At 39.3% G+C, this 27,068-nt stretch overlaps 1 protein-coding gene across 1 annotated transcript in view; it reads left to right on the top strand.

The window, feature by feature from the left end:
- LOC143471282 (uncharacterized) overlaps window positions 1–27,068 on the top strand; it is a 139,011-nt gene that overhangs the window by 56,458 nt on the left and 55,485 nt on the right. The window contains exons 4-10 of the mRNA XM_076969712.1: window positions 8,580–8,679; window positions 9,100–9,296; window positions 9,617–9,764; window positions 10,371–10,546; window positions 10,654–10,845; window positions 11,087–11,265; window positions 11,381–11,421. Of these exons, the coding sequence (XP_076825827.1) occupies window positions 8,580–8,679; window positions 9,100–9,296; window positions 9,617–9,764; window positions 10,371–10,546; window positions 10,654–10,845; window positions 11,087–11,265; window positions 11,381–11,421 (1,033 nt within the window). The remainder of the gene's footprint in view (window positions 1–8,579; window positions 8,680–9,099; window positions 9,297–9,616; window positions 9,765–10,370; window positions 10,547–10,653; window positions 10,846–11,086; window positions 11,266–11,380; window positions 11,422–27,068) is intronic.

Here is a 27,068-nt window from a genome sequence, read left to right as displayed (position 1 = left end):
CAATTCTGTTCAAATGCCACGTTTAATTTGGTCTGGATTAAATCAAGAGAAACCCAGTCTGGTCTAGGTTCCCTAGGCGAGTACTGAGCTGTTGGGCTAGGTTTGCATTAACCCTGACGCTTAACCATAGTCCATGACGCTAGAGTGTAAATACGGGAATAATCATTACCAAAATGACTGGAAAAGATTTAGTCATGTCAGACCAGCTTTTAGCAGCAAGAATGTATTTATCCAGTTGGTATAGAGGTAAAATACCGAGATATTCTAAACCAAATTTGTGGAAACGCATTCGGTCATTTTTTTCCTGTATATATATTATTACCCTATTGAACCAAAAAGTGTGGTAGCTTACGTTCGAAGCTATTCCTTGCAGTTTCTAGTTAATCTAACTTCTAGGCTATATATTAGTTACCGACTTGCTGACCGGACTGCAAAGTATGTCCATTTTCAGCAAGATTTTGTGTGAACCAAACAACCAAAAATGACAAGGGAAGTGTGCTCTTAGTTGTAATGTGCACAGTTTGACTTTTTCAATGTTTAAATTAAATGAAAATTGAGTGAACATAATTTCTGTCTAAATCATTAATTGCAAAATAACGCCTGTTAAGTGCGGCAATGAAGCTCATGAAAAGCAGTATTGAGTGCACCTATGCCAAACTCTACAGTCTGGTTTGCTGGTACTACTACACGACTTGGATTTGTGGACTCAGTGTCAATTCAGGAAGTTCAGAAATTGTAATTCAAGATGTTGTCAAGGTCGTCATTCATGTAATGAAATTGAACTTGGCCAGCCTTGAAATTATTGTAACATAAGCTACTAACTTAAGTTTTAAACCAAAGTTTTCCATTTAATCTAAATTTCAAATTTAAATTAAATCATAAGTTGCGCACTCAACAGCACACTAAACATTTTCGGTTGCTTGGCATACAAGATCTTGCTGAAAACTTGCCATACTCTGCAGTTCGAGTCATAGCGCGTCTTTGGCTTTCTCATTATGTGCCTTCGGCATATACATATGCATATATACATATACATACATATGCATCACAGACAATGCACCCTGACCTCCAAGTTTTAGAGATTGTGGTTGCTGCCACCAAATGTCAGCTTAAGGAGAAGAAACGATCTTTCAAAAAATGAGACATTCACGGGACTTACAATGATAGGTGCCAACCTTTTAAACCCTAATACTTATTTAAATGTTTGACCAAACTTGACAATAGCTGCCGCCTTTTTTTATAAAGTTTCATAGTAGGTTTTTGACAAAACATTTTATGATAAACAAAGCAGTTGTAACCATATTTCTTACAACAATTGGGAGACGAATTAGGCAAAATATCTCATAATTGAATTTTAGAGTTTAGTATTTTTAATTTAGGGCGTTTCAAAGTAAGCAGGAAAATGAAAGAACTAAAAGCTTCACTATTATAACTTTTGGCTGATTTATGTCGGGATTAAGAAGAATGGTTAACAATGGCGTTATGTCCATTGACTTACAACTTCAATTTATCATTTTACATCGCTGCTTAAAGAGTAAACTAAGTTTTATTCCACACTTTTGACCAGAATTGCTGTCGCATCTTACTGTTTGATGTTGTTGTATTATCTGTTTCATGTTTTGTCGTTTATATTTTGCCACAAGTTGTACGTAGCACAATTATGTTGCAAACCAGAACAGAATCAACCGTGGAGTGAACGAACTTTCTAGCTTTCCTCCCTAGATTTAAAAGAATCTAAGTTGGTTTCTTTGCTTTGTCAGGATGAATCCTACGTCTATGATTGTTCATCCCTGAAACTGCTCTTGTTTGATTTTTTAAAATTTTATAGCATAAAAGGCGTATGGTCCATCTTGAAATGCAAAATCATGGGGTTAGAAATGTTGCAAATATTTGATGCAATGCAACTTTACACAGCATGAATCAGCAAACCTTCAGCAGTCAATGCAGCCTAAAACCGTTCAAAACATGCAGTGATGTGTAACTTGATATGAAGCACTATGGTAATGTTCTGCTGTTATCTTCACTCTTTGTCATTAAGAACTAATGTTTAACGACTTCAAGGTAAATATTGACCCATGATAGCATCGTTCATTTATAACATTTGTTATATGACTTGTGCAAAATGTTGACACAGTGAAGTCATGGCATGAGACATTGCGCCATTAGTTTGTTCCAATGTGCACAGCAGCGATGGCAGATTGAATTATAATATATGAGATAGTGTGGTATTGAGAGATCTATGAAATAATTAAGAGTTTAAATATTTAACTTTTGTTACTGCTTTAGTGCGGGCAGAACTTTATCATCTTTTATGATAAACTTATTTGTTACCTGTGTCTGTTGATCTTATTTTATTACTGTCATAACCTTGAAACTCAAACACTAAATCCGAGTCTTTTAGGCAATCCACTGTGGCACAAACTCTTGAAAGGGCGTCGGGGACAACATTTTCCTTCCCTGGCCTGTGGCGAATTTCATAGTGAAAAGGACTCAGTTCTAGACGCCACATCAGTATTTTGTTGTTTTTGATTTTTCCTTTGTTGGTTTTACTGAACATAAAGGAAACCGATCGTTGGTCCGTTACCAATGTAAACGTTCTCCCTTTTAGGTAATGGGCCCATTTACGGACCGCTTCTATGATAGCAGTAGCTTCTTTCTCAATAGAAGGGTAACGTCGTTCACATTTACTGAGCGTCCGAGACATAAACGCCACTGGGCGCCCTCCTTGTGACAAAGTGGCTGCAACGGCGTAGTCGGATGCATCGCACTCAACCTCGAACGGCATATCTTCAGAGATACTACTGAGACTAGCTTTAACAATTTCTTGTTTTAACTCGGCAAAAGCATTTGACGCCTTAGCGTTCAAAGGGAAATCGGTAGCTTTAAAAAGGGGGCCAGCTTTTCCGGAAAAATTCTCGATCCATTTGGAATAGTATGCAAACATGCCACAAATTCTTTTAAGTTCCCGGGGGGATTTCGGTGGAGGCATGTCAAGTAGCGGGCGGAGTCTTTCGGGGTCCGGCTTCACTTGATTGTGGGATATCTGGTACCCAAGCAGGTTTATGGTTTGCTGACGCAGTTTTGACTTCTCTTCGTTGAAAGTTAATCCAGTAAGCTTCGCGGCATTTAGTAAAGCTTCTAAATTTTGATCATGTTCTTCTATCGTCGCGCCAGTAACTGTTACGTCGTCCAAATATGCAAATACCTTTTTTAGCTTATGACGTCGGATGAAATCGTCAATCACTCTTTGAAAGGCGGCCACACCGTTTGTAACACCAAAGGGAAGTCTTTTGTATTGATACATTGATCAACGATGTCTTCGGAAATTAATCTTTTAATTTCGGCTTTTATGAAGGCGGAGTCTTCCCTTGAGTAGGAACGAGTGCGAGAAGCGACAGGGTAGTAATCCTTTTGCATAAATTCGAACAAGTTGGGTGGGTCAACATCGGCTGCCGCTACCGCGAAAACCTTTTCCGAAGCAGCGGACACCACAAGAGGATTTTCAGCTCCACCAAATTCGAAAGTAACAGCCTCATGTCTTTGTAGAAATTTTTGCCCCAAGATGATATCGGCACAAGAGTTATGCATTACGTCCAGCACAACGTTAGAGTAGCTCCGGCCGAGCAGTTGAATGGCTGTTTTAACATGACCTTGTGTTTCCAACTGCAGTTCAGTGGAAGCCAAGGTTATATCACTCACTTTTCCTTCCGGTTTTAAATTGATGTTTTCAGCTAAAGAGCTATCGATAAAATTTTCTGAAGCGCCGGAGTCTAACAAGGCTTTAACGAGTCGGCCTTCAATGACAGCGTTGACGACTGTACGCTCGAGGCAGCCGGGAGCACCTGCCAGAAATGAGGTCCCAGATGTTTTAGCGGCGATGGCAGAATACCGTTCTGATAGTTCACTTGATCCCTTGGATTGCTTAGCAGTTTGTAGAAAAGAGCGATTACTGCGGCAGACATTTGAGAAATGGCCTCTTTTTCCGCAATTGCGACATTCTCGATCACGGGCGGGACAATAATTACGACTATGTAGCGCACCGCCACAGTAGAAGCAAGTTTTTTGAGTCCTCAATTCACGTACTTTCGGAGCGACAGCTAGTGATCCTCCAGTTTGTAGTGTGCTTTCTCTCGGTGGCAAAGCGGGCAACGTTGGTTGGGCCGAAGCCACCAGGCGAGGGCCGGTACTGACAGAGCCCATTGAGCTCGATTGCAATTGAGCTCTCTCTAAGTTATCGGCTAAATCGGCTGCTCGCTGTAGGTTGATATCATCTATCTCCAACAGGCGTTGACGTACGAGCGAAGAACTCACCCCATTAATGAAAGCGTCCCGTATAAGTTCGTTGCGGTACTTACTCGCTGTGACTGCTTCAAAAGTACAATCCTTAGCAAGTATCTTAAGGGCACGAAGGTACTCCAGGACATTTTCCCCGTGGTTTTGCTGCCGACTGACCAGTAGATGTCGTGCGTAGACATTATTTCTTGGTCGGATGTACAACTCTTTCAGAAGAGTTACAATACCCTCGTAGCTATCAGCTTCCTCTACGTAGCAGAAAACTTCGGGCGAAAGACAGCTTCGAACAACTCTTGTTTTGTTTATATCGGGCGATTGCGTAGGGCGTAGCTCTTCCAGTGTAGCAATGTAGTCTTCGACCGTCTGTAACCAATACTTGAAGACTTTAGGAGCGTCGACGGTATCCGGGCTAACCGTGAGATCTTTCGGTCGAAGTAAGAGCTTGTCCATCACCTGTTCGTCTTATACTGTTTTTCATAAATTGTCATAACCTTGAAACTCAAACACTAAATCCGAGCAACTTAGGCTTTATTAAAAACAGAATTGAACAGACCTAAAACAAATAGAATCAGTTAGGCGAAACGTGACAGCTATATAACATTTATATATCTGAACTCATACTATTAAGCAGCCGACCCACCGACACTGCGCTTGCTACTGAAATGAAGTTCTACAGTTCTATTTAAGGCGGCGAAGCAATTAAGGCGTGAGGCAAGGCGTAAACAATTAAGGCGTGAGGCAAGGCGTAAACAAAGGAATGTTAATACAATGGAATGTCACCACAATTACCATTATGGGCGATAGTCAATTTAAGTGAGGATTTCACGAGCGCTTACTTGCTGAGGTTGATACTTCAGAACGTAGGGTTTAAGCCTTTGTATGTTATCTAGACTCAGCAGTTGAATTATGCTTTTGGTTAATTAAAAGCTACATGTTTGCTCAATAAACAAAGAAGATAAAATTTGTGGTTGATACTGTAAACTTCAAGTAACTGTTTATGCTTCAACTAAACGGAAGTTTATTTAGAGATAGGGACAGTTTAATTGTATTTAAAAATTTACGGATTAACGTCATTTGATATGTTTTAACTAAAATAATGTAATTACATTGACATTATATTGTATTTCCGCCATTATATTGGCCAAAGAACTTATCCTGTTCAATTGTTGCTAGTTTAAAAAATGTCCAGCAAGACATATCCACGACAAAAAGGTTCACCATGGAAACGTATGTTGTTTTCAAAGTTTTATAAGTAAGTCATATTGCCTATCTAGGTTGTTTAATGCTAGCAATTTTGTGTTGTTTCAAAGCAAACAAAGAAAACTTAAGCTTACTATTAGGCTTCTTATCTTTTTGTTGACATTTTGATCGTAGTAGATGTTTTATTAATTTCTCTATCTGTCTTTCTCTAGCTTCAAAACTGTTCTGTAACATCTCCTTGTTTATACATTCCAAAAAGAATAAGTTTATTTGACAAAGTCACCTAACAACATGACCGCATAAAAGGTACAAATAAGGGCATTGTGACAACACAAATATTGTGCAGACCCTACACTTCCTCACATGTCAAATATATAATTCCTTATTAACTAAATTTTGCTAGCATTAAAGAACACAGTTCACTGCGCTTAAAACAGGATCAACAAAAATTTTATTCCCAAGTCATATTCAATAAAAACATTTTATAAAATTATCATTACGTTTACCCAGCACACCAGCATTATCAGCTACAACACTGTTTCCATGTTTTTCTACCACAACAAAAGGTTCTCTATGGAATGTAGTAGATAAATTGATCTTGCACATTCTGTTTAAGTAACACAGTGTCTCCAGGTCTAACTTCACTAAGCACAACAGACTGTCTTAAATCTGCATTTTCCTTCCACTTTTGTTTAAATTCCAGTTCCTTCAGCTTCTTGGTTAACCGGTCATGAATGTGGTAAGGGACACGACGTAGAGGTTGACAGACAGGAGTGACATTTTTGTCAATGGGAATCTTTAACTGGAATTCTTTCACCTTTACAATCCCTTCAAAACAGGAATCGTACTTCTGTAATAACTGCTCAGTGCTTTAATTGAGAGAATGCCGAGATCTGTTGCAGTACGCTTTCCAAGAAGTGCTTCTCCTTCAATACCCACGAAGTCAACAGCAGGTGGAGTTTTCCCAGGAACCTTCACACAAGCTTGAAATGCACCAGGCACCTTCTAGGTATCACGGCCATAAGCGTAAATTTTTTTATCGTTAAAAAACACTTACATTTTATAGATCTCAATTTCAAATGTTCCCACAGCATATGATTTATAACATTGCAGGATTCTCCTGAATCAACAATCAGTTCAACTTTCACCTTGATAGCAGAGTCAACTTCAATTTTGGCTCTGCTACCAAGGTCCTTCATTTCTAACTTAGACAGATATTCTGGTCCTTCAGCACCTGCATCTTGGATTTGACATAGTCTGCCAGCAGTTTTCCGTCTTAGATTCCGGTCCATTTTGCAGCAAACAGCAAAATTACCCGTGTTCCCACATTTGCAGCACCCTCTTCATTTGGTTGGACATTTTGGGTCTTTTCCTATTTGACCTTCCCATCCGCACCTGTTGCATTTTATTTCTTGTCTCCCAGAAAAAGACATGTCCTCAGCGTTTATTGTGCTTCGGTGCGGTTAGATAAGGTCTGCATAAAACGGGCAAGCGTTAGTAATAACTTACAGAAAGGCAAACATTAGAAAACGCTTTTGTAACATCCACCAGAGTTGGTGAAAACTTTTCTCAAGTGTTGCTACAATCACCAGAAGCAAGTATATATTCATCCAGCAAATAATTTAAACATACTTTTGATTGTAGATGCCTGAAAAATGATGGAACAGTGATCATAGAGAAGCGTGTTTCAAAGGACCATGTCAAATATCCAGAAAGCGAAATACAAACTTTCAAGAAAATATGTGACAGCAGTTTTCATCATCCAAATGTGGTCCTTTATCTTGATGCCATTGAAGATGTATTTAAGAGTTTATATGATTATGAAAATGCTTTGCATTAGGGTTAAATAGTGTGGCTTGTTTCAATTAATTTTGGTAAAAAGATGTTGCCTAACATACATAAGTTTCACATACACATTCTTTTAGGAGGATGCGATTTCACTGTATATGGAAAAGTGTGATGGTGATCTTGAGGAGGTATGCTGAGTTTATTGTGTCACATAGTAGATTTTATAAGGCCAACAGCCTGTGCATTGGACTAGGATTGACCTATGTACATATAGAGCTGGCCTTTGCTATTTCGAGGTCCCTGGCCGATTTTATTTTGAGAACAGATCGTGAAATAATACTTCGGTGGTTTGTGCAAAATTAAAGCTAAATTGTTATTCTTGTTTCAGTGCTAAGCAGCGCTGGGACTAATGCAGTTACATCGCTCGCATTGGTCAAAGGTCCGCCCTGGCTACATATCGTCGATAGCGACAAAACGTGTTAAAAGCAACCACACGCTGCCATTAAATAAAGAGATTCGATTTAGATACTAAGTTTTCCTAAATGCTAAAATACTGCAGTCAACACTGTGTCGATACTGGACCGTCGTCTTACATTGCGCATTAGGAGAATTATGGGCTACCCAAATACAAACATATAATTTTTTCAAAAATGATCATTAAACAGATTACAAAGATTTTATTTTGACAAAATGTTACAACAGGAAGCATGCCAATAATCAAGCTAAATCACTAAACAAATCAAGTGTATCAATTTTTTTCAGAAAATGCTATTCATGACTATACTTTCAATCAAATTTAAGTTACATTGGAGAAATAAGTGGAATTTCTATTCTTTGTTTAAGCCAGTGGTTCTCAAACTGTGGTACGCGAGAGCTTTTTAAGTGGTACCGCGTACCGCTGAACATGATTTTCGATGTGCTGTGAGTAATGTGTTGTCCGGATAGACAAGCTTGTGCAGAAGAAACAGTTGCATCTATCAAATTAAATTGTGTTTTCTTGCTATTCATTGGTGTTATGGTATAGTAATAACGGTAATAACTAATAAAGCCCGGTACATTTGAGTAAAATAAGTCATTCAGGAGCCAGGTGGTACGCAGTGTAGAAAAAAAACGAATGAGTGGTACGCGATCGCAAAAAGTTTGAGAAACACTGGTTTAAGTAAATGCACCAAATTCAGTCTTGTAGTTCCAACGTCTCGAACAAATTCCTAAAAATTAAAATGGACCTAAAGTTTATAGGGGAAAATAAAATGAATGTCATAATAATATAGATAAAGTTTATTACCTTTTTTTTGCAGTGGACAAAGAAGGGTGAACTTAATGCTTGCAATTTAACTGCTTTGGAAATCTGCTTACATATAATTGAGGGAATTTCCTATTTACATGGACAAAATATTAGTAAGTACTTTGTATAACTTGCTTAGAGAGTGTTCATTGCTAGCTTAAAAACAAATTTGTTTGATATCAAACAACACAATTAAGTATTCATGGAATGGACTGGTTAAACTATTCTAAAAAAACATTTTAGGAGCTAAAGCTATTACGAAAATATGACAGTCAACTGTGATATGCTCAGTGAAGATTGCAATACGGCAGACAATTAATTAAGTGTGCAAAATCCTTTTGTACCCACTCGATTTTCCGGTATCCGAGCACACACAACTAAATTTTGCGTGCAGTGTAAACAAACAATACCATTTGGTCTGAAGTTAAATTCTTTTATTTCTTCAAAATCAGTTGTATTCTGCCTCCTTCTTAAAAATTCTTTTGAAATAATTGCTATTTGTTTTGTGTATAAATAAACTTTTCTTTGTTTAGTTCATAGAGACGTGAAGCCAAGCAATTTCTTGATACGTTTGAGTGATAAAAATGCAACAATAAAAGTGACTGATTTTGGTTTGAGCAAAATATTGGCAACTGATGTATCGAGCGCACCCACCACTTCGACCAGCACTGAGGCATTCATGGCTCCTGAGTATCATCGGAGAGAAGATGGAAGTCGTGAAACATCATGGGTACACTAGCTGTAGTAATGCACACTCTAGATTCTAGAATAATAAATCTCCAAATTCTTAAGATTTTAGTTTTATTTTTTATCTCACAAACTTTATCGAATTTAAAATTGGCAGGTAGAATTTTTTCTAACTCTGGGAAACAGTTTTAATATTAAACTGTTTAGTGGCACATTTTGAGAATAATCAAACATTGTATGCCTCAATCATCATGAATTAAACCACTTCCATCAAGTCAGGCCGACCTCTGCAATCTTACTCAAATCATTAATAATTTTTTAAGGTGTCTTTATATTTAACCTTTAAATATCACAATTTTACAGAGAAAGTCTGCCGATATATTTTCACTTGGCATTACCTTGTATTATGTCCTCACAAATGGGCGTCATCCATTTGGTGACAAAACTTCTCACGAAGCCCCCCACAACATTCAACAAAAAGCTTCTCCTGATTTGGATCTTCTTGACTCAGGTGCCTTGTTGCCTAAAAGTTGATAAAATTTGTTTTGCTTAATAATGACATTTGTGCACTCGGATAGCAAAGGTAGGCAGTACCACGGTACTATGGTACCGTATTACGGTACTGCGGTGCTTTTTCAGAACCGATACCGTCAAAACAGCATCGTCAGTACTTTTTTGTGAAAGTACCGAATCCCTGTACCGAATTACATTTTTCAAGAAAGATAAATAGGTTCTTTTAAAATGATTACTTCAAGATTTTGAGAAGTATGTTTTTTATAACCTCATTTTAATTAACACATAGTGCCAATTCCAGCGCTTTTTGTTCAGTTTTTAATCTAAAAAAATAATAATCTAAATTCAGATAGTAGGATAATTGTTGTGCTCATACCCTCGGGCATGTGTGTTTTCTAGTAACACAATCACGCCTCTCTACTATAGTGACGTTCCATGATGCTATCAAGCATCGCTATTAGTTTTCTGTTTATAACTCTTTGCCAGATGTTTTAGTTTACATTTTATCTTATTATGTTTGGTTCTTGTAAAATTTCACGTAGAATAACTAAATCATATTTTGTCTACAAAACGTACCTTTTTCCTGTTTGAACAATATTTCTAGTGGACGATTTATCCCAAGAGCAAAAGGAACTTGCTAAAGATTTGATAAAGAAGATGTTTGGATATCACCTAGAAAAAAAGGAGGTTGATTTTGACCCAAAAAAGCGACCAACATCACAACTTGTGAAGTTTCATCCACTTTTTTGGACGTCAAAGAAGAAAATTGGCTTTTATAAGGTTGGTTTGCATAAAAAAGATGACAGAAATTATTTGATGATTACAATATAATTCAGCTTTGCGTCATTTCTATGTTTGTAATGAAAATTAAATATTTGCATCAACAGGAAGCCAATAGGTGGTTTTACACCCAATCCCGAAAAAATGCTGAAAAATATCAACAAGCTCTTAAACACTTTGAAAATGAATTCGACATAAGTATTAACAATGTGCCATCCTCCTTAAGAAGTGAGAGAAAGTTTCCTATTAAGGAATGTGGAAACGTCCATCAACTTCTTCAAAAAGTGATACGAAATATGGTAAGAAAATATAAAAGCAAGCGGCTGGCAAAAAAATTGGTAAAAATGCGCATCTTATAATTCTTAAATACGCATCATATCAAGGTTTGTTATTTATGAATTAGCGATTAAATTTTTATCTTGTGCTATATTTATTGAAATAAAGACACCATTTCAAACCTAACTTTGTCAATTCTTTACTTAACGAAGTTAAGTTTAAAACACAAACTAAATATTATTTTAAACTTGATTTTGTTTCTAGGATGAACATGGTGATGAGAAATTGGCCGAATCTATGAAGCTGCTGGGATTTTTGAATAACGGAAAGAGAGATTATGATAAATTTTTACTCACACTTACAGGACCTTACCCTGGTCTACTTGCTTATCTGTGGTGGTATCTACGTGACGAGGAAATTGAGGGACCATACTATCCAATGAAGTCAGCTTTGCATCATTGCTGTTTGATAGTTTTTACTTTATCATAGATAGTTTATGCCATGTTGCTGATTACTAATTATAATTTCCTTCAACCTTTAAGGTTTGTTTCTTTTCAGAGATTCACCACATACTGGATCAACAAAACAAGGTTCTTTAGGTAAGCAATTTAAACAACGTTTTTATTTTGTGTTACAAATTTTCTCTAATGACTAAACTATGTCGTTACCACGTACGTATGCTTTTTCATACCAGTAACAACAAGTGGGCTTCTGAGCCATCTCCTAACTAACCTGTGTAAGTTAGTTGTACTAGAGCACGGGTTCTCAGTTGGGAGTGTACACTCCTGGCGTGCGACAAGACATTTCTAAGATTGCAAACTTCTCCACTAACTTTAACCAATATTTACGTGATTTAAGGGTTGACATGTAATAAGGTGCAGTCTGTAGTTTCTGTATATTTACAATTTGATTTTTCTATGCTGTATTCACTACCTAGAAACTCATTGTCTATACCAGAGACCTCAAACTGGAACAAACTATAACAACGTTGGCAAGTCTTAATTTTAGCTACTGACCAATTTAAGCCGCCGTTTATCGAAGTAGGAAAATATGACTAGTGTAAACAGCTAATTGCGAATGCTAATTTTCAACTTACAAGACATGTCAATTTTGCTAAAGTGTGGAATATAAATTAACCTAAAACTAATACCCTCTAATCCAAACCCTTACTTCTCGTGATTAAATTACTGAGCTTAGCGGCGAATTGAAATAAATGATAAATTTCAACTTAAAATGATATTTTATTTTCTGAACTCTAAATTAGATTAAAACTACTGTGTATACTACGACCCAAATTCTCACCTCTCATGACTAAATCACCTCAAAAATTAATTTGTGCACAACAAGTAAGTCAAACAGAGACATCCATTATAAGGACCCAATCGCCGAGTGAGAATAATTCAATCACCGACCACCTCGTCACCACATACGAGAGTCATAAAATCATCAACGAACATCTGCCGGTCACCGTATTATGGTTCAGCAACTTCAGTAAACTGACGCCGTGAAATTGTCACTTTAAATGAAAAAATGTTGCAGCAACCTTTTCAACTCTTTAGATTATTTCTGATATCCTGGGTAAGTGTAAGGCAAAGTTAGTAAATTAGGTGTTGTTCAAACAAATTGAAACGATTCAAATGTAAACAATCGAAATGATATACTGGTACCATGTGCGCATAACCTTGTGTACCGGTAACAGCAAGTAGGCTACTGGCCTATAGTCTAATCTAGCTGTACAGGGCTAGGCTAGACCTGTGGCGGCTTGGCTCGCTTTTGTAAAATCCTTACGTCTTTCGTAGAAATGTGTTTTCTAGAACAATTGGAGTTTTTAAACTTTCAGTCCCGCCACATCATTCTTATGAAAGAGTTTTCCAGCTAGTAAATGGAGTTTAAAACTTGCCTTTTCAGAACACTGCAAACTACCGTTGGTATATTTGAAAACTTGCTACGAATAACTTCGTGTGAAAGCTCCTTATTTAGTACGTTACCAGGTCGCTTCCAAGTAACTGTTTCCAACTTAACCAAATTTAATTTGCATTGCAAACACACCGATTTTCACGTTCACACGCTTTGAAATGTTCATGCCTTTTTTGTCATATATTTCCGCCACATCGCAGCACGTTTTATAAGCTTGTACCTTATTAAATTAGCTTAAGCTATTCTTATTGTGCTGCATTGTGCTGCAGTTTGAAATAAAAGTTTCTTGTTGTAAAGTATTTTTTGGTTCAATTGTGAACAATTTTTGCGGTGCGCCGCCTAAAACATTTTCTATCGGTTTTGATAAATGTCACAACCTGTGCCGACACAACGAAAAGTTACTTCGGTGCCTGGCAAAGCTAAGACAGAATACCACATGAGCACACGATCAACCGACCGTTCCAACGAGTCAATTAATAATACAACTATGTCGAACGAAAACGGGGAGGGATCTGCAAATACTCCCGATAATGGCATTGCTGGTCCGTCTGGTCTGGGTACTAGTAACCAATTACCAACAAACGCGCAACCACAGAACAATACTTTACGAAACGATTTGTTTTCACACGTTAAACTTCCTACCTTTTGGAAATTTAATCCCGAAGCGTGGATTTCTCACCTTGAACATAAATTTTCTCTTTATCAAATCACTTCTCAAACTAATCGTTACTTGTTGGCGGTAGAGGCAATTCCTGCGAAAGACCTCGCGCTCCTTCGGTTACCTTCGGCGTCAGCACAGAACTGCTACGACATATTGATCAATGAAATCTTGAGAAACTTTGATAAACGTGAGGACCATTTAGATTTTTTGTTGGCGGACCTGACGCTGCACGATCAGTCCCCGAAACATTTAATGCGCGAATTAATGAGCGCAGTAGGTCAAGAGAATCTTACTCCGCCAGTCGTCAAACTAATTCGTGCTAAATTCCTTAAAGCGTTACCACCAGACGTCGCAATTGCGTTAGCCAGCGTGGAACATCACGATCTCCAGAACCTTGCAAGCAGAGCCCACGAAATCTTGCTGCTTAAACAACCAAAAACTTCTTCGCACAACCTTTCCCTTGCCATCACTGATACGGATGACATTGACTACCCAATGCAACCGCAAATACAGCAAATTCAATTGTCTAAACCACCGCGCTATACACGATCTAACGCTAACAACGAATCTAAGAGTTCCGGGCAAAGAAATACGAATTTCACAAATCAAAATACGCCAAACCAACGCAATTCATTTAACTCAGCATGGCAACAACGATCACCACGCACAAACAATGGACAGTTTCACAAATCATACAGCAACAACGGGTTTAATCGAGATAATCGCCGACAAAATGGTTCTTCTTTTGCAAACCAACGCAAATATAATTTTTTACATTCATCCCCCACATTTCAGAAACCAGACTACCAACGTAGCAATTACCCTTGCGCGTCTGATGCTTCTAATGGCTTATGTTATTACCACGCCCGCTTCGGTAGGGATGCGCGCCGCTGTCACCCAAGTTGTAGCATGTGGGAGAACCAATCCCGCCCAACAAAAAACGCGTGGCGATCGACGCAACATTAACCCCGTCAGTCCCGTCGATCGCATCATCAATAAAAAGAGGCTGCCCCTTGTTAACTGTATATGATCACGCCAATAGTATTCACTTTTATGTAGATAGCGCGGCAGCAACTTCTCTTTTGTCCGCTAGTTTAGCTGACGTATCAAACCGCAAACCGCAAACACCGCTTTTCGCTGCTAACAGCACGCCAATTACTACGTATGGCACTACACAACTTAATGTTTCCCTTCATCCTCGTTTTTCTTATCCCTTTGAATTTGTGCTTGCGGACACACCTTTTTGCATATTGGGGCTGGATTTCCTCACTGAATACAACTTTGTTTTGGATCTTAAAGCCAAGCATCTGATAGATGTACCGAACCAACAGCAATATACGTTAGAGCCTGTTGAAAGTGATCCTGTTCGCATATCCATTCTCAGCCAGATAGATCCTGTTGCAGACCTTTTACATCAATTTCCAGACTTGCAAAAACCCATGTCAGCTGTTAAACCAGTGAAGCATTCCATCGTTCACCACATCCATACCACAGGTTCTCCTGTACGTGCACGTCCACGTCGATATAGCCCAGAAACAATGCAGATCTTGAAGAAAGAAATTGACAGCTTGCTGGAGCGAGAAATTATCCGCTACAGTGATTCTCCTTATGGAAGTCCGGCCTTGCTCGTTCCTAAAGGCTCTTCTGGCAATAAATATCGTCTTGTCGTTGATTATAAATTAGTCAACAAACAAACAATCGACAGCTGTTACCCTCTTCCGTTCTTACATAGTTTTTCCGAGGTTTTGTATGGTAAAACTGTCTTCTCTAAATGCGATCTCCAAAACGCCTTTCATCAAATAAAAGTGGCTCCAGAAGATGTCCATAAAACGGCGTTTGTTTGCCCCCTAGGACAATTCGAATACACAAGACTCCCATTCGGTTTGTCCGGCGCCCCACGGACCTTTTCCAGACTAATAGGGGAAGTAGTACGTCCCCTTCAGCACCTTGGAATCTTTGCTTACCTCGATGATATCATCATTGGAAGTAGTAACCTATCAGAACATCTTGAACACCTTAAGTTGCTTTTTCAACGACTTGAGGAATTTGGCTTAACGCTCAATTTAGACAAAAGTGAATTCAACCGCGAGTCTCTTGACTACCTTGGCCATCACATAAATTCTGAGGGTATACGACCAACTCAAGAAAAAGTGCAGGCCATTCTTGATTACCCACAGCCACAAACCTGCAAACAGCTGAAACGTTACTTGGGAATTTATTGCTATTATTTTCGCTTTCTGAAGCATTGTTCCACAACCTTACAACCGCTTTACAAGCTAGTTCCGAACAGTCGCAGCAAACGCGCGGCCCCTTTAACATGGAATGTCGAAGCCGAATGCGCCTTCGCCAGCAGCAAACAAGCTATTGCAAATGCTAGCACTTTAGCGTTTCCGAAACTCCATGCTCCAACTTATCTAACAGTTGACGCTTCGTTGACCGGTATTGGAGCGACATTAGAGCAATTGCAAGGAAATCAACTTGTTCCTTTGGCCTTCTTTTCAAGACAGCTGAACGCTACTCAACGTAAATACAGTTGCTTTGACCGAGAGCTGTTGGCCGCTTACAAGTCAATACGTCATTTCCGCTACTTCTTGACAGGCCGACAATTCACTTTGCGTACAGACCATCTCCCTCTGGTTTCAAGTCTCAGTAAGCTCTCCGAACATTACTCTCCAAGACAGTTCCGGCAATTGTTGTTTGTTTCAGAATATACAACAACCATTGAGCACATCAAAGGCTCTGCCAATGTTGTGGCGGACCTCTTGTCAAGGTCTCAACCTTCGGCACCCAACATTAATACTCTTTCGGACGTTCCGCCTCCTTTAGAGTATGAGAAAATAGCACAAGCTCAAGCCAATGATCCTGCTATTCAAAGACTACGCACCGCAACAACATCACTCAAACTCCAGGACTGCAAGCTGCCCAATAAGGACCTTACCATCCTTTGTGACGTATCCACTGACACAGAGCGTGTTCTAGTTCCTTCCTCCTTCCAACGTCAAGTATTCCTGCACTTACATAATTTATCGCATCCTGGAAAAAAAGCCACAATTAAGCTCATCAAGGAAAGATTTATATGGATAGGGATGTGTAAACAAATCGCTACCTGGGTTCAACAATGCCCAAACTGCCAGGAAGGAAAAATTTTTCGCCACACTAAAACCGCACCGGGGAAATTTAAAATTCCCTACGGACGATTTTCTGATGTTGCAATTGACTTGATTGGACCACTACCAACCTCCCATGGTTACAAATACATCCTTACGTGTATCGACCGATATACGCGTTTCGTTCAAGCGATACCAATCCCTGATGCCACCACGGAAACCGTTGCTGCTTACTTTGTTAATCTCTGGTGTTCCTTGGTCGGTGTTCCAATCATCCTCACAAGTGATCGTGGACCATGTTTCATAAGTTCCGCTTGGGCAGAAATTATGCGCTCGCTTGGTATTCAACACAATCTGACTACAGCTTACCACCCCACTTCCAATGGAATTACAGAACGCGCAAATGCAGAGATCAAGCGCGCCATCAAGTGTTCAGACGAACCTGAACGTTGGTTTCACAAATTAGGTTTTATTGTCTTGGCTCTGCGTAATCGCTATCTCCAGGATTTGAAATGTACACCTGCTGAGTTAGCTTTTGGACACACCTTACGGCTCCCAGGTGGTTTCTTTTCTGATTCCAAGCTTGCCTCTGCAGTTCCTACATCCAGCTACCTCGGTGCCTACCGAGACTTCATCAACGACCTTCAGTTTACTCCAACGACCGCTCATACAAAATTCATGCAGTCCTACGTGCATCCGGATTTGAAACATTGTGACCGCGTTTATGTTAGATGCGATCATGTCAAACGTGCGTTAGAACGCCCTTATGTTGGTCCTTTTCCAGTATTGGAAAGATACGAAAAATATTTTGTAATATCCCGTCATGGCAAACCGGATCGCGTCTCACTCGACCGTCTCAAACCTAGCTATACAATTGATATTGATGCTCCCTCACCATCATCCTCCTCGCATCAACAAAATTTTTCTTTGCAGACTCGACACCCTGCTCCTCAGTCAGTCTCCGCTACTTCAGCGAAACAGCAAACGACACCACCTACTGTCACTGCTCCTGCTGCTATAAAACCGCCTGAAGTTGTAAAGACTTCTCGGACTGGTCGCAAAATCATTCCACCGAAACGGTTCTCTGACTAAACAACACAACATGTTCGTTTGTCTGCTGCTTACATGTTTCTTTTTGTTCACATCCGCCGCTCAGACGAATCTTCATCCGGATACACAGAAATTTCTGTTATGTCAGCGTTCGCATTCTCTCGGGTTATATACCTTTGATGACGACATACATTGTCAAACGCAGACACCCTTCTCCATACACAACTGCTCTGCTACCGTGTTTGCTCCAGATCTGCATCTCCAGAAGATTCCTGCAACAGTTTGCACTTCACAGATTACTTCCTGGAGCACTACTTACTTCTTTTTTGGGAGTTATCAAAAATCGGCCAACACCTTTGACGCACACCCACCGTACAACCCAGAATGTTCGTCGTGGAATAAAACCAACGTTTCATCACATGGACCGCTGATCCTGTCTAATCCTGCGGCGTACTCAACACGCAATGCAGTCCATTATAAGTTTGTCTGGCCGACTTCAGCTTCTGGAACAGTAACAAACGACTTCTTGTTTCACACTACAATTTACTACGATTACGTCACGGACACAATGACGTCGTCTCTTGGATCTCTTGCATCGTGCTCAATCGGGCGTGGATACTGCTTAACGGGCAATCGTATGTTTATATGGCGAGTACCTTCGCATATCAACTGCCCACCAACCAAGTCTCTCGGGACTCACAAGATGCTCCTCCATTACAACTCTACGTCCTTATATAGAGTTTCCTTACCTGATCTCGGGATCTCGGTACATCACTGGAGGAAATGCTCCTCTCGTGCGAAAAACTGCTATGGCAAACATATTCACTGCGACAACAACAACTTTATCTTTCGCTACCAACAATGTACAGAGCTCGACAGACTCGCTCTTTTTCGTCCTAACCGGCTAAGGCGTGCCCCTTTTCGAACGCCATACTCTCAATTCGAGCGACTTTTTGCAACCTTCGACACACAACAGGACGACCTTATTTCAGAAGTTCTCACTACCTTCAACGAAGAGAACAAGTTCCTACATTGCCAACTCACGAAGCTAATTGGCACACTCTACAAAGCAATTGGGAAGATCTTCCCTACTGAGATACTCACTACTACTCTTGGACATCAAACCATGGGTTCCAGCCTTGGAGATTTTATGTCCAGAGCAGCATGTCACTCTATCAACGGTACCGTCTTACCGTCACTTGCGTACCGAAACGCATTCAGCCAACGTCCTCTCATCAAATATCGCGATCAAAACGGCCACAGTCAATACGGCCAACTCATTTCAGACAACATTGTCCTACCGGGAGTGCACCTGCTGGAATCGTATCGACCAGCAAGAAGTTTTGTCTTCCGAGTTCTGGGACACACTGTCCTTTATCACAACTATACTTTATCGCACGAACATGTGCAGGTGCATCAACTCAACTTACCTTTGTCGCCTATACACGTCAACTACAAGGCACCCGACTACGAGAAAATTCTCAACGAGCTACCTGACTCTGACTCGTTTACTGATCTTCAATCGCTGCTCAGCTCTATGTCTGAAGCCAACCTTCTCAAGGAACAAATGCGACATGTCATGACAAGCCTTACTACTACTACTGATGAAACTATGATCAACGGATCCTACGTCGCAGACACATTCGCACACGCCGCGAAACAAACGCTACTCCTTGCTCTGTCGCAGATTACGAATCCATTTCTCTCAGCCCTTATATTCATCCTGCAACTCCTTGCCATGATGTGGGCCCTCTTCCATACCATCGGGTTTATCCGATCGTCTCCGCACCATTTGCAGTATGCCAGATCCCTTGTATCCCGTGTCCGCGCTTGGCGCCACCAACAGCAGGCGCCAGTTGCAAGACCACAACTACCACAACCGCTGCCCTTGCCTCGGCGTTCTCGTGATGAACCGTCTCCGTCCGGATCTGCTGATGACGCACCGCCCGCTTCATCTTCTCGTGATAATTTCGCGAGCACCCACACACTTTAAGTTTCACTATGTGTATCACCTTGCTTCAATACCGATAATGTCCTTTGCATGTACAATTTTGCCGTTTTCCCTTGTCGCCGCTTTCGATTTTGTAACCGTTTTGCTTCGTTGCATGCTTAGTAGCTTATTCTTGTGCTAGTATCGTTTTCACTTTTCCCGCCTTATTGCATGCTAACTATTCCTGTGCATGAGTTTAGCTGTTTCAACCCACCTCAATAGGGGGAGGTGCAGTTGCAAAAAATTTACCCTCTACCCCTTTAGTTTCTCCACAGACTTTGCTGCCACTACCATTGCTGCCAAAACCACTTCAGTATGTCGACGGTATCTGATTCCTCCGCTGACGTTCAAATTGACGAAATCACTTCAGTTACTGAGATGATTCCCGACTCACCCGATTCACCGGTTCAACAATCATCTCCCGCGCCGTATGTGCCGATCGTCAGACCTGGGGAGCAAGGCGCTCCTGCCCCCATGCCCCAGAGCGCTGATCTAGCAGATATACAAGCTACGGTGTTACAACCAGTACATAGACTATTTCGGCCGTTTAAAACAACCGTTACAATGCCGACCCTTGCGGTTCCTGCGCCGCCAACCACTTCGGCTGAGGATCTACTACTTTGGTTCCAGCAGCTGGATGAACTGTTCCAGCTGGTTCCTGATTTTGAGTTTATGAGCAAAATCCTTACCATGGTAGCAGCCACACCTGCTTTCCACATGGCCCCCTTGATGAAGTATATATCCAACGGGGTTACGGACAAAACCCTGGAATACGAACAGTTCAAACAATTTTTGCATGCCCGGTTAATCTTGGAGATACCCTCCAACATGTAGCTATATTACCATCAGTTATTTTAAGCATATGTTACAGTTCATTCATTTGTATATAACTTCAGTTTTTTGTTTGTGCTTGCTCGCCATTGCCACCTTCAGTACGTTACATGTTAATTGTCATCTTTTTCCTTCCGTAGCGGGGGAGGAATGTGGCGGCTTGGCTCGCTTTTGTAAAATCCTTACGTCTTTCGTAGAAATGTGTTTTCTAGAACAATTGGAGTTTTTAAACTTTCAGTCCCGCCACATCATTCTTATGAAAGAGTTTTCCAGCTAGTAAATGGAGTTTAAAACTTGCCTTTTCAGAACACTGCAAACTACCGTTGGTATATTTGAAAACTTGCTACGAATAACTTCGTGTGAAAGCTCCTTATTTAGTACGTTACCAGGTCGCTTCCAAGTAACTGTTTCCAACTTAACCAAATTTAATTTGCATTGCAAACACACCGATTTTCACGTTCACACGCTTTGAAATGTTCATGCCTTTTTTGTCATATATTTCCGCCACATCGCAGCACGTTTTATAAGCTTGAACTTTTGTGTGAGACTCCCTCAGAGCCTCAGAACCTCAGTCACAGACGCGAAGTTATAGACATATGTAATACCGTACTACTGTAGTTGTGGTGATTGAATCAGTAGACATCGTGTAAACAGTCACATGACTTGTGTTCTCGGTTATTTGTAATATTGAGAAAGTGTACAGCACCTACAATAAAAGCCTTTTCTGGCAAACGGTATTTGTTATAATATAATACGAACGTTCAGCTATCAGAAAGGTTAGAGAATTCTAACCGCACGCAACAATAGAGTCAGATACTAATGTAGTAGGTTAACTAAGTCAATAACGTAACGTAAGCTAAGACCGATAAACTCTGCATCTGTATCTGCATCTGTCGGCATCAACCTCTACATCCTAAAACGACCCCAACCTCTACAGACCTACAAAGGCTATTTTTTTTAAAGATTTCAGAAAGCTTGGATGGAATAGGCTAGAAATAGCAAGTTACTAATTAATGTCTGTAATCCCCTTAATCTTAAATCAACACATAGTACCACACATCAATATAATTAATAACACAGAAACAGAAAGCGTTTTATTAGATTTTCTGTCTACGTCTAACGCCAGTCAGCATCCACCAGGTAATGGTTGTCCACGGATAAGGTAAGAATCATACTTTTCTTTGATTTGACCAGTCCAAGTCTTGTGAAAAACAAATTACTCAGTGTTTCTGGTTTAAAGAGGTGTAGACTTAGGTAATTCAACCGGCTGTAAGGCACCAGATCTACAGACATTACCCTTACTTGCAGTGTTGTAATGACTCAAGTCACGTTTTTAACTTACTTGACTTGACTTGACCTGAGTCAATACTTGAAATGACTTCACTTGACTCGAGTCTTGGAAAGTAAGTTGGCACAAGTCAATAAATCCTTGTTGTTAATTAATTAACCAACTGAATTACAGACATTTGATTTGGTTGTGAATCATCGGTTAAAGGTATAGCCAATGACATGACTTCATTTGACAAGCATAATATTTTAACTTGACTTGATCCAATTAGTCTAATTTGAATTGATCCAATTTGACTCGACTCGACTTAAGTCAACTTCCCAAATGACTTAACTTGACTCGAGTCTTAAAAAAATGACTTGGTTACAGCCTTGCCTACTTGTTTTACCACCAATTTCTAGTGGGATTTTATTTTAAAGAAACTGCACCCTTACCTGATTTTTTCTATTGCATATAGGTAATTTTTTTACCAAAATGTGTTAAGAAATATGTTTAGGAATAAGTGTAGTTTATATCCTTGTACTTAGTTTCCATATCTTCGTGTTCTATAACATGCAATGCTGTGAATCTAAAATGTTTCATTATTTTGCAGAAATTGAAGAGCGCAGAAAAATAACTCGAAAAATAGAAAAGTTTCAACATGGATGTAATGTATATGGTGATAAAGGTAATGTATTTGGCAAGAGCAGTGTATAAATGTATTTTAGCAGTGTATAAACTCGGTAATTTATATTTGCAAATATATAATGACAAGGCTGTGTGATTTTTAAGCCAATATTCTAACCTTATACCGGTTTTATTTTGTGTGTTGGGCGCCACAGTAAGGCATAAAATGTGTTTTTGACATTTGCTTGTAACCAACTTGTAGCCTAGTCTACACCAGGTTCAAGTCACAGATAGGCTTACAGTTATTTAAATGTAAAACAAGTGAAAACGAAAGTTACGTTTGTTTAGGATATGAGGCACTGGAATTGCTGCGTGTTTATGAACAAATTCATCAAATCAATGACGAGCAACTCACCACGAATGCAGCGAAACTCTTCCCAGAAAAGCTGCGTTTAGACGATAAAAAGTTGACAGAATCACAAATTGACTCGCTCCTGTTTATTCTCACTAAAGTTGAGAAACGCATCGAGTGGCTTCTTCTGATCAAATGCTTTTCTAAACCAGAAGATGTCGGCCGATTATTTGAGGCAATTCAAGCAATGCCAGGGAAGGTTTGTTTGTTTATTTTACTTTCTACTTTTTCGTTCGTCTTCAACTTTGTTTACGAACTCGATGTGTCGTAACAATGCGCCTTGGTTTTGCATGTGACGTCATAATAGTTTTTCCCGCCTTTAAGCAAAGATGGTTTGTTGAGATTCTGTGCGTTGTTGTTGGTCGGAATATTTTGTTTTAATTTATTTCAACGGGGCGTAATTTCCCCGCGCAAGTTTTATTGTTTAAATCGCTGATAGATCTGGAATGCGCAGTAAACCTGGCCGCTTTAAATTCGTTCGTTTTGTTGAGAAAAATGTAAAATTTGATCGGTTCAGTTTAGGCTAAAATCAGCAGCTTCTGACTAAGATTTGGCCAGAAGCAAATTTCAAATTTTTACAAAAGTAAAAATATTTTTGCGACTTTAATATCAAGTTTTATTTCTGCAACGAATATTCAATCGTGGTTTAAGTTGGTCGCTTAAAATTCTTTCTATTTTTCTGAAAATCCAAGAATTTGTGTTGGTCCAGTAGGCTACTGTAGGCCTAAGCTACCATCATGCTAGTTATTTATTAATTAGTTAACGGTAACCAGTTAACTTGTATAAGTTAAATATTAGGATATTAGTCTTTGTTATAACACCATGTTGTAGTTTAATTTTACAACCATTTTAACTCTAGATCGGATGGCTTGATATCAATGGCAACATAATCCCGAATATTCCTTCAAAATCCTTCTTCAACAAAATCGAGGATTGGCTGTTTATGTCGAATTGCTTCCCTGATGATGACGCAATAGATGGGAAGCGCAATGCAAACCAATCAGAAATCGCTAAAATTCAACGAGTCCTTGACCAATTGAATGACTCGGTATTATTTATGTCTTGTTATGTTTGTGTGAAGTTGAACATTGCAGAGGAATTTAATCTCAAACTTTTAATTTATAGAAGTTGGACGTTGTTCTTGGTTGGCGCGATGGTGAATTGGTCGTACTCCGCTCGCGAAAGTAAAGTGACGTCTCCATGTGACGTAGTCATCTTCAAGCAAGAAATTGGTTATCTTAGATAAATACCGTTCTTAAAATCGATTCATTTACACAAAAATAAGAGCGACCGAACGCGATTATATTTTGTCAATCGCGACCTGGTCGGGAATCGAACTCGGGATTTTTAGACAATGCGGTTCTCGTTTATCCTGATGCGCCACCAGAAGAACTGTCGAAATGATGCTTAAAAGTGACTTATATATGTATTAGCTTGCATAGTTACGTAACAATTGTATTTGTTTGTCACATATGAGTTAATTGATTTTGTAAACACCGCATATGGTTGTGCTATTTTGTTGTGATAATTTCGAGATTTCTTATCATAGAAACTTGTTCATTGTTTTTTCTTGATAATTAATGCTGTTTTTTATCACTGGCGATCAGTTTGATCTGTGGCGGTTGCCGCCATGTCACCATCACGTCATGTTAGTTATTATTTCCTTTGATTTCTTTGTTTAGCCGATTTAATTGCATTCCTTAGTAACGTTGATTACTTTGCTTTATATTTTGTTCACCTTCTGTAAATCCATTCAATCGTTTATTTGTTTCTTAAATTCAATGCAATTCTATTCCCCACGTGTTGGCCGATTGATGTCTGCGAATATGCTGCCGAGAAAGACACGCGACCTCATGATAAGTCAAGAAGAGTTTTTCGTGCTCTCAGACTTGAGTAGCTCTTGGTTCTGACAGCGGTCGAGAAAGCTCTGTGAGTCGTCGTCCAAGTCGGCTTTCACAATAGAAGAATATTCGCCGGAGAATGCGCAGAGAGCATCATTGTCAATGGGCAGAGACGGCCACAGATGAACCAGACTAAGAGTTTATTGCTCTCACTCATTATGGCGCTTTTGGTAAGGTTTGTAAATTAGCGACCTGAGAGATTTTGTGGATCAAACAAACATATTTAACCGATAAACCGTCCTGGTTTGTTTATCTACGGTCTCGATCGTAAACTGACTACACTGTGAAGTTGTTGCTTTGGGCGCTAAATTTTAGGGTGACAAATAATTATCGATTAATTTGTAACAGTAACAACACAAACAACAATTAAATATGCTTTCAGAAACGCGTTTAGTTCCCATTGAATAGAAAATTACATCGTTTAATTACCCACGACAGCATTGACAAAAATATAAGTTTTAAACTTAAAGTTCCCTTTAACTCGGTGTTACAAGACAAAGGTATCAAAGACTGCAATAGGTATTCCAGTTTAATTGTTTACGTCACTTTTAGTTATAATTTTGTGATGTTTTCATTTATTTCATCAGTAGTTTCTTATTTCCAACAGTTCAGCTCAGTAACCGAGTAGATAGAGCTCCGGGCTTGCAGTAATGCGGCAGGTGTTTGAAATTACCGTTGTAATGACCTTGGCCAAGTCAAAGTTCAGTGACAGTAACATGTGACAGTCACAACACAAATAATCTCCTATTCAGTGGACCTGGTAAATAGTTCTAAATTTGTGCAATACGATATTTCATAATAAGACGATTATATAGAATTCTAGCAACGAGACATCGCATCTCGTCTATGCCACTTAATCACCTCATTTATAGCACCTGGTTTCATGGGCGCCAAAGTGCTTGGCTCGATGTTATTTATGACGCATTTTACCAACCTTGCACCTTGGGTTTTCAGTCGCTCATGCTCGTTTATCAGTTGGCTCGTACTGTTGGTTTTGGAACAGTCGCTAATTTTGTGTGTCTGGGTTTTCTTGAGTTATTTAAACCATTAAATTTAGCTTTTGAATTCTTTTGTGCAAACACTCCACAGTAGGACTGCAGGAACGTCACACTTGCCCGCACAGCCGACGCTAATTAAGGGCAGTTTTTACAACATGTTATCGGGAATTTCTTTTATAATCTGCGTTGTGAGGATATAGGGAGGCTGATATGCAAATGAACTGCAACTTGGTTTATGAAGTTTTTTTGCTGATGATTTAGATCAGAGGTCGGGAACCTATGGCTTGCAATCCAGAAGTGGCTCTTTTGATGACGGCTTCTGGTTTGCAGGTAAATCTAAGTTGGCATTTCTTAGTTCGATTTTTACGAATAAAACTTTTTCTGTAATTTTACGTCGCATTAACAGTAAGAAGCATTTTATTAGAGTAAATCGAGACACTAGCCGTGGTCTAAAGTTGTTGGTTTTGTTTAAAAATGCACACGTTAGTTGCATTAACCTAAGTGTTGAAAAATATTATATGCCTCTCACGGAAGTACAATTAAAAATATGTAGCTTTCATGGCCCCTTTAGCTAAAAATGTTCCCGACCCCTGATTTAGATGAAAGCAGCAACTACTTAATAACAGAACAATCTGCTTCGTGCGCTCCTGTCTAATGGAAGCAGCTAAGCCATGTTTTAACTTACTTGTTTGATTTATTCTGGCTAACTCAAGCAAAAGATCTATGCAGTAAATAGAAGTTTTATTGCCGAACAGTCCTTTATAATTAAAACCACCAGCGTCTAGGGGTCTCATTGGGCAATAACCTTTCTCACGAACCAAATTTTAGGACTTAAAGATCTTTTTACGTTTTTATTTTTTCGTTCGTCGTGTTTCCTTGTTTGAATGTGACAACTTTTCAGCTCTCACCTTATTATATTATAGGCACCTACCTTTACCTTATTATATATATATTATATACGTCGTTAAAATAGTTGTTGTAAACGTCTTTCACAATCTAAACTAAATTAATTATTGTAAACGTAAAATCGATGAACAAATTTCATTTTGAGGCGTGGTGAAGAGTTTTTCCAGCGAAAAAACACCCAAATTTGCGCCCTGGTGGTTTATGCAATGTAGGAATTTTAGAGCCAGGTTTTAAAAACTTTTTCAAAATGTAACAAACAAAATGTAAGCCCAACGTTGACGTAGATAAAGGCCTGACGCAAGACCAGTTTTGTTTGTCGAGAAACTAGGCGGATCTTTGCCAAACATGATTAAAATAATCGGGCTATACGGTGTTACACAATTGTTCTAGCTTACATGCGGCGTTTTAAAATCGTCAGTCTTAGACTGCCAGCTGCTGTTCTATGAATTTGAAAATGTGTTTCATTTCGAGACGATTTCGAAGCGTTTTTATTTTTGAGCCGTAAAAGAGCAATTTTTTGCACTCTGCGCACAGTTTAGAGCCAGTTTGCAAACTCGGGAATTCCAGACCAAGCTTTCA

Source organism: Clavelina lepadiformis, chromosome 9, assembly GCF_947623445.1.
Source record: "Clavelina lepadiformis chromosome 9, kaClaLepa1.1, whole genome shotgun sequence".
NCBI classification, from domain to species: Eukaryota; Metazoa; Chordata; class Ascidiacea; order Aplousobranchia; family Clavelinidae; genus Clavelina; species Clavelina lepadiformis.
Note: the sequence above shows the minus strand (reverse complement) of the source record. Positions and strands in the feature narration are given on the sequence as shown.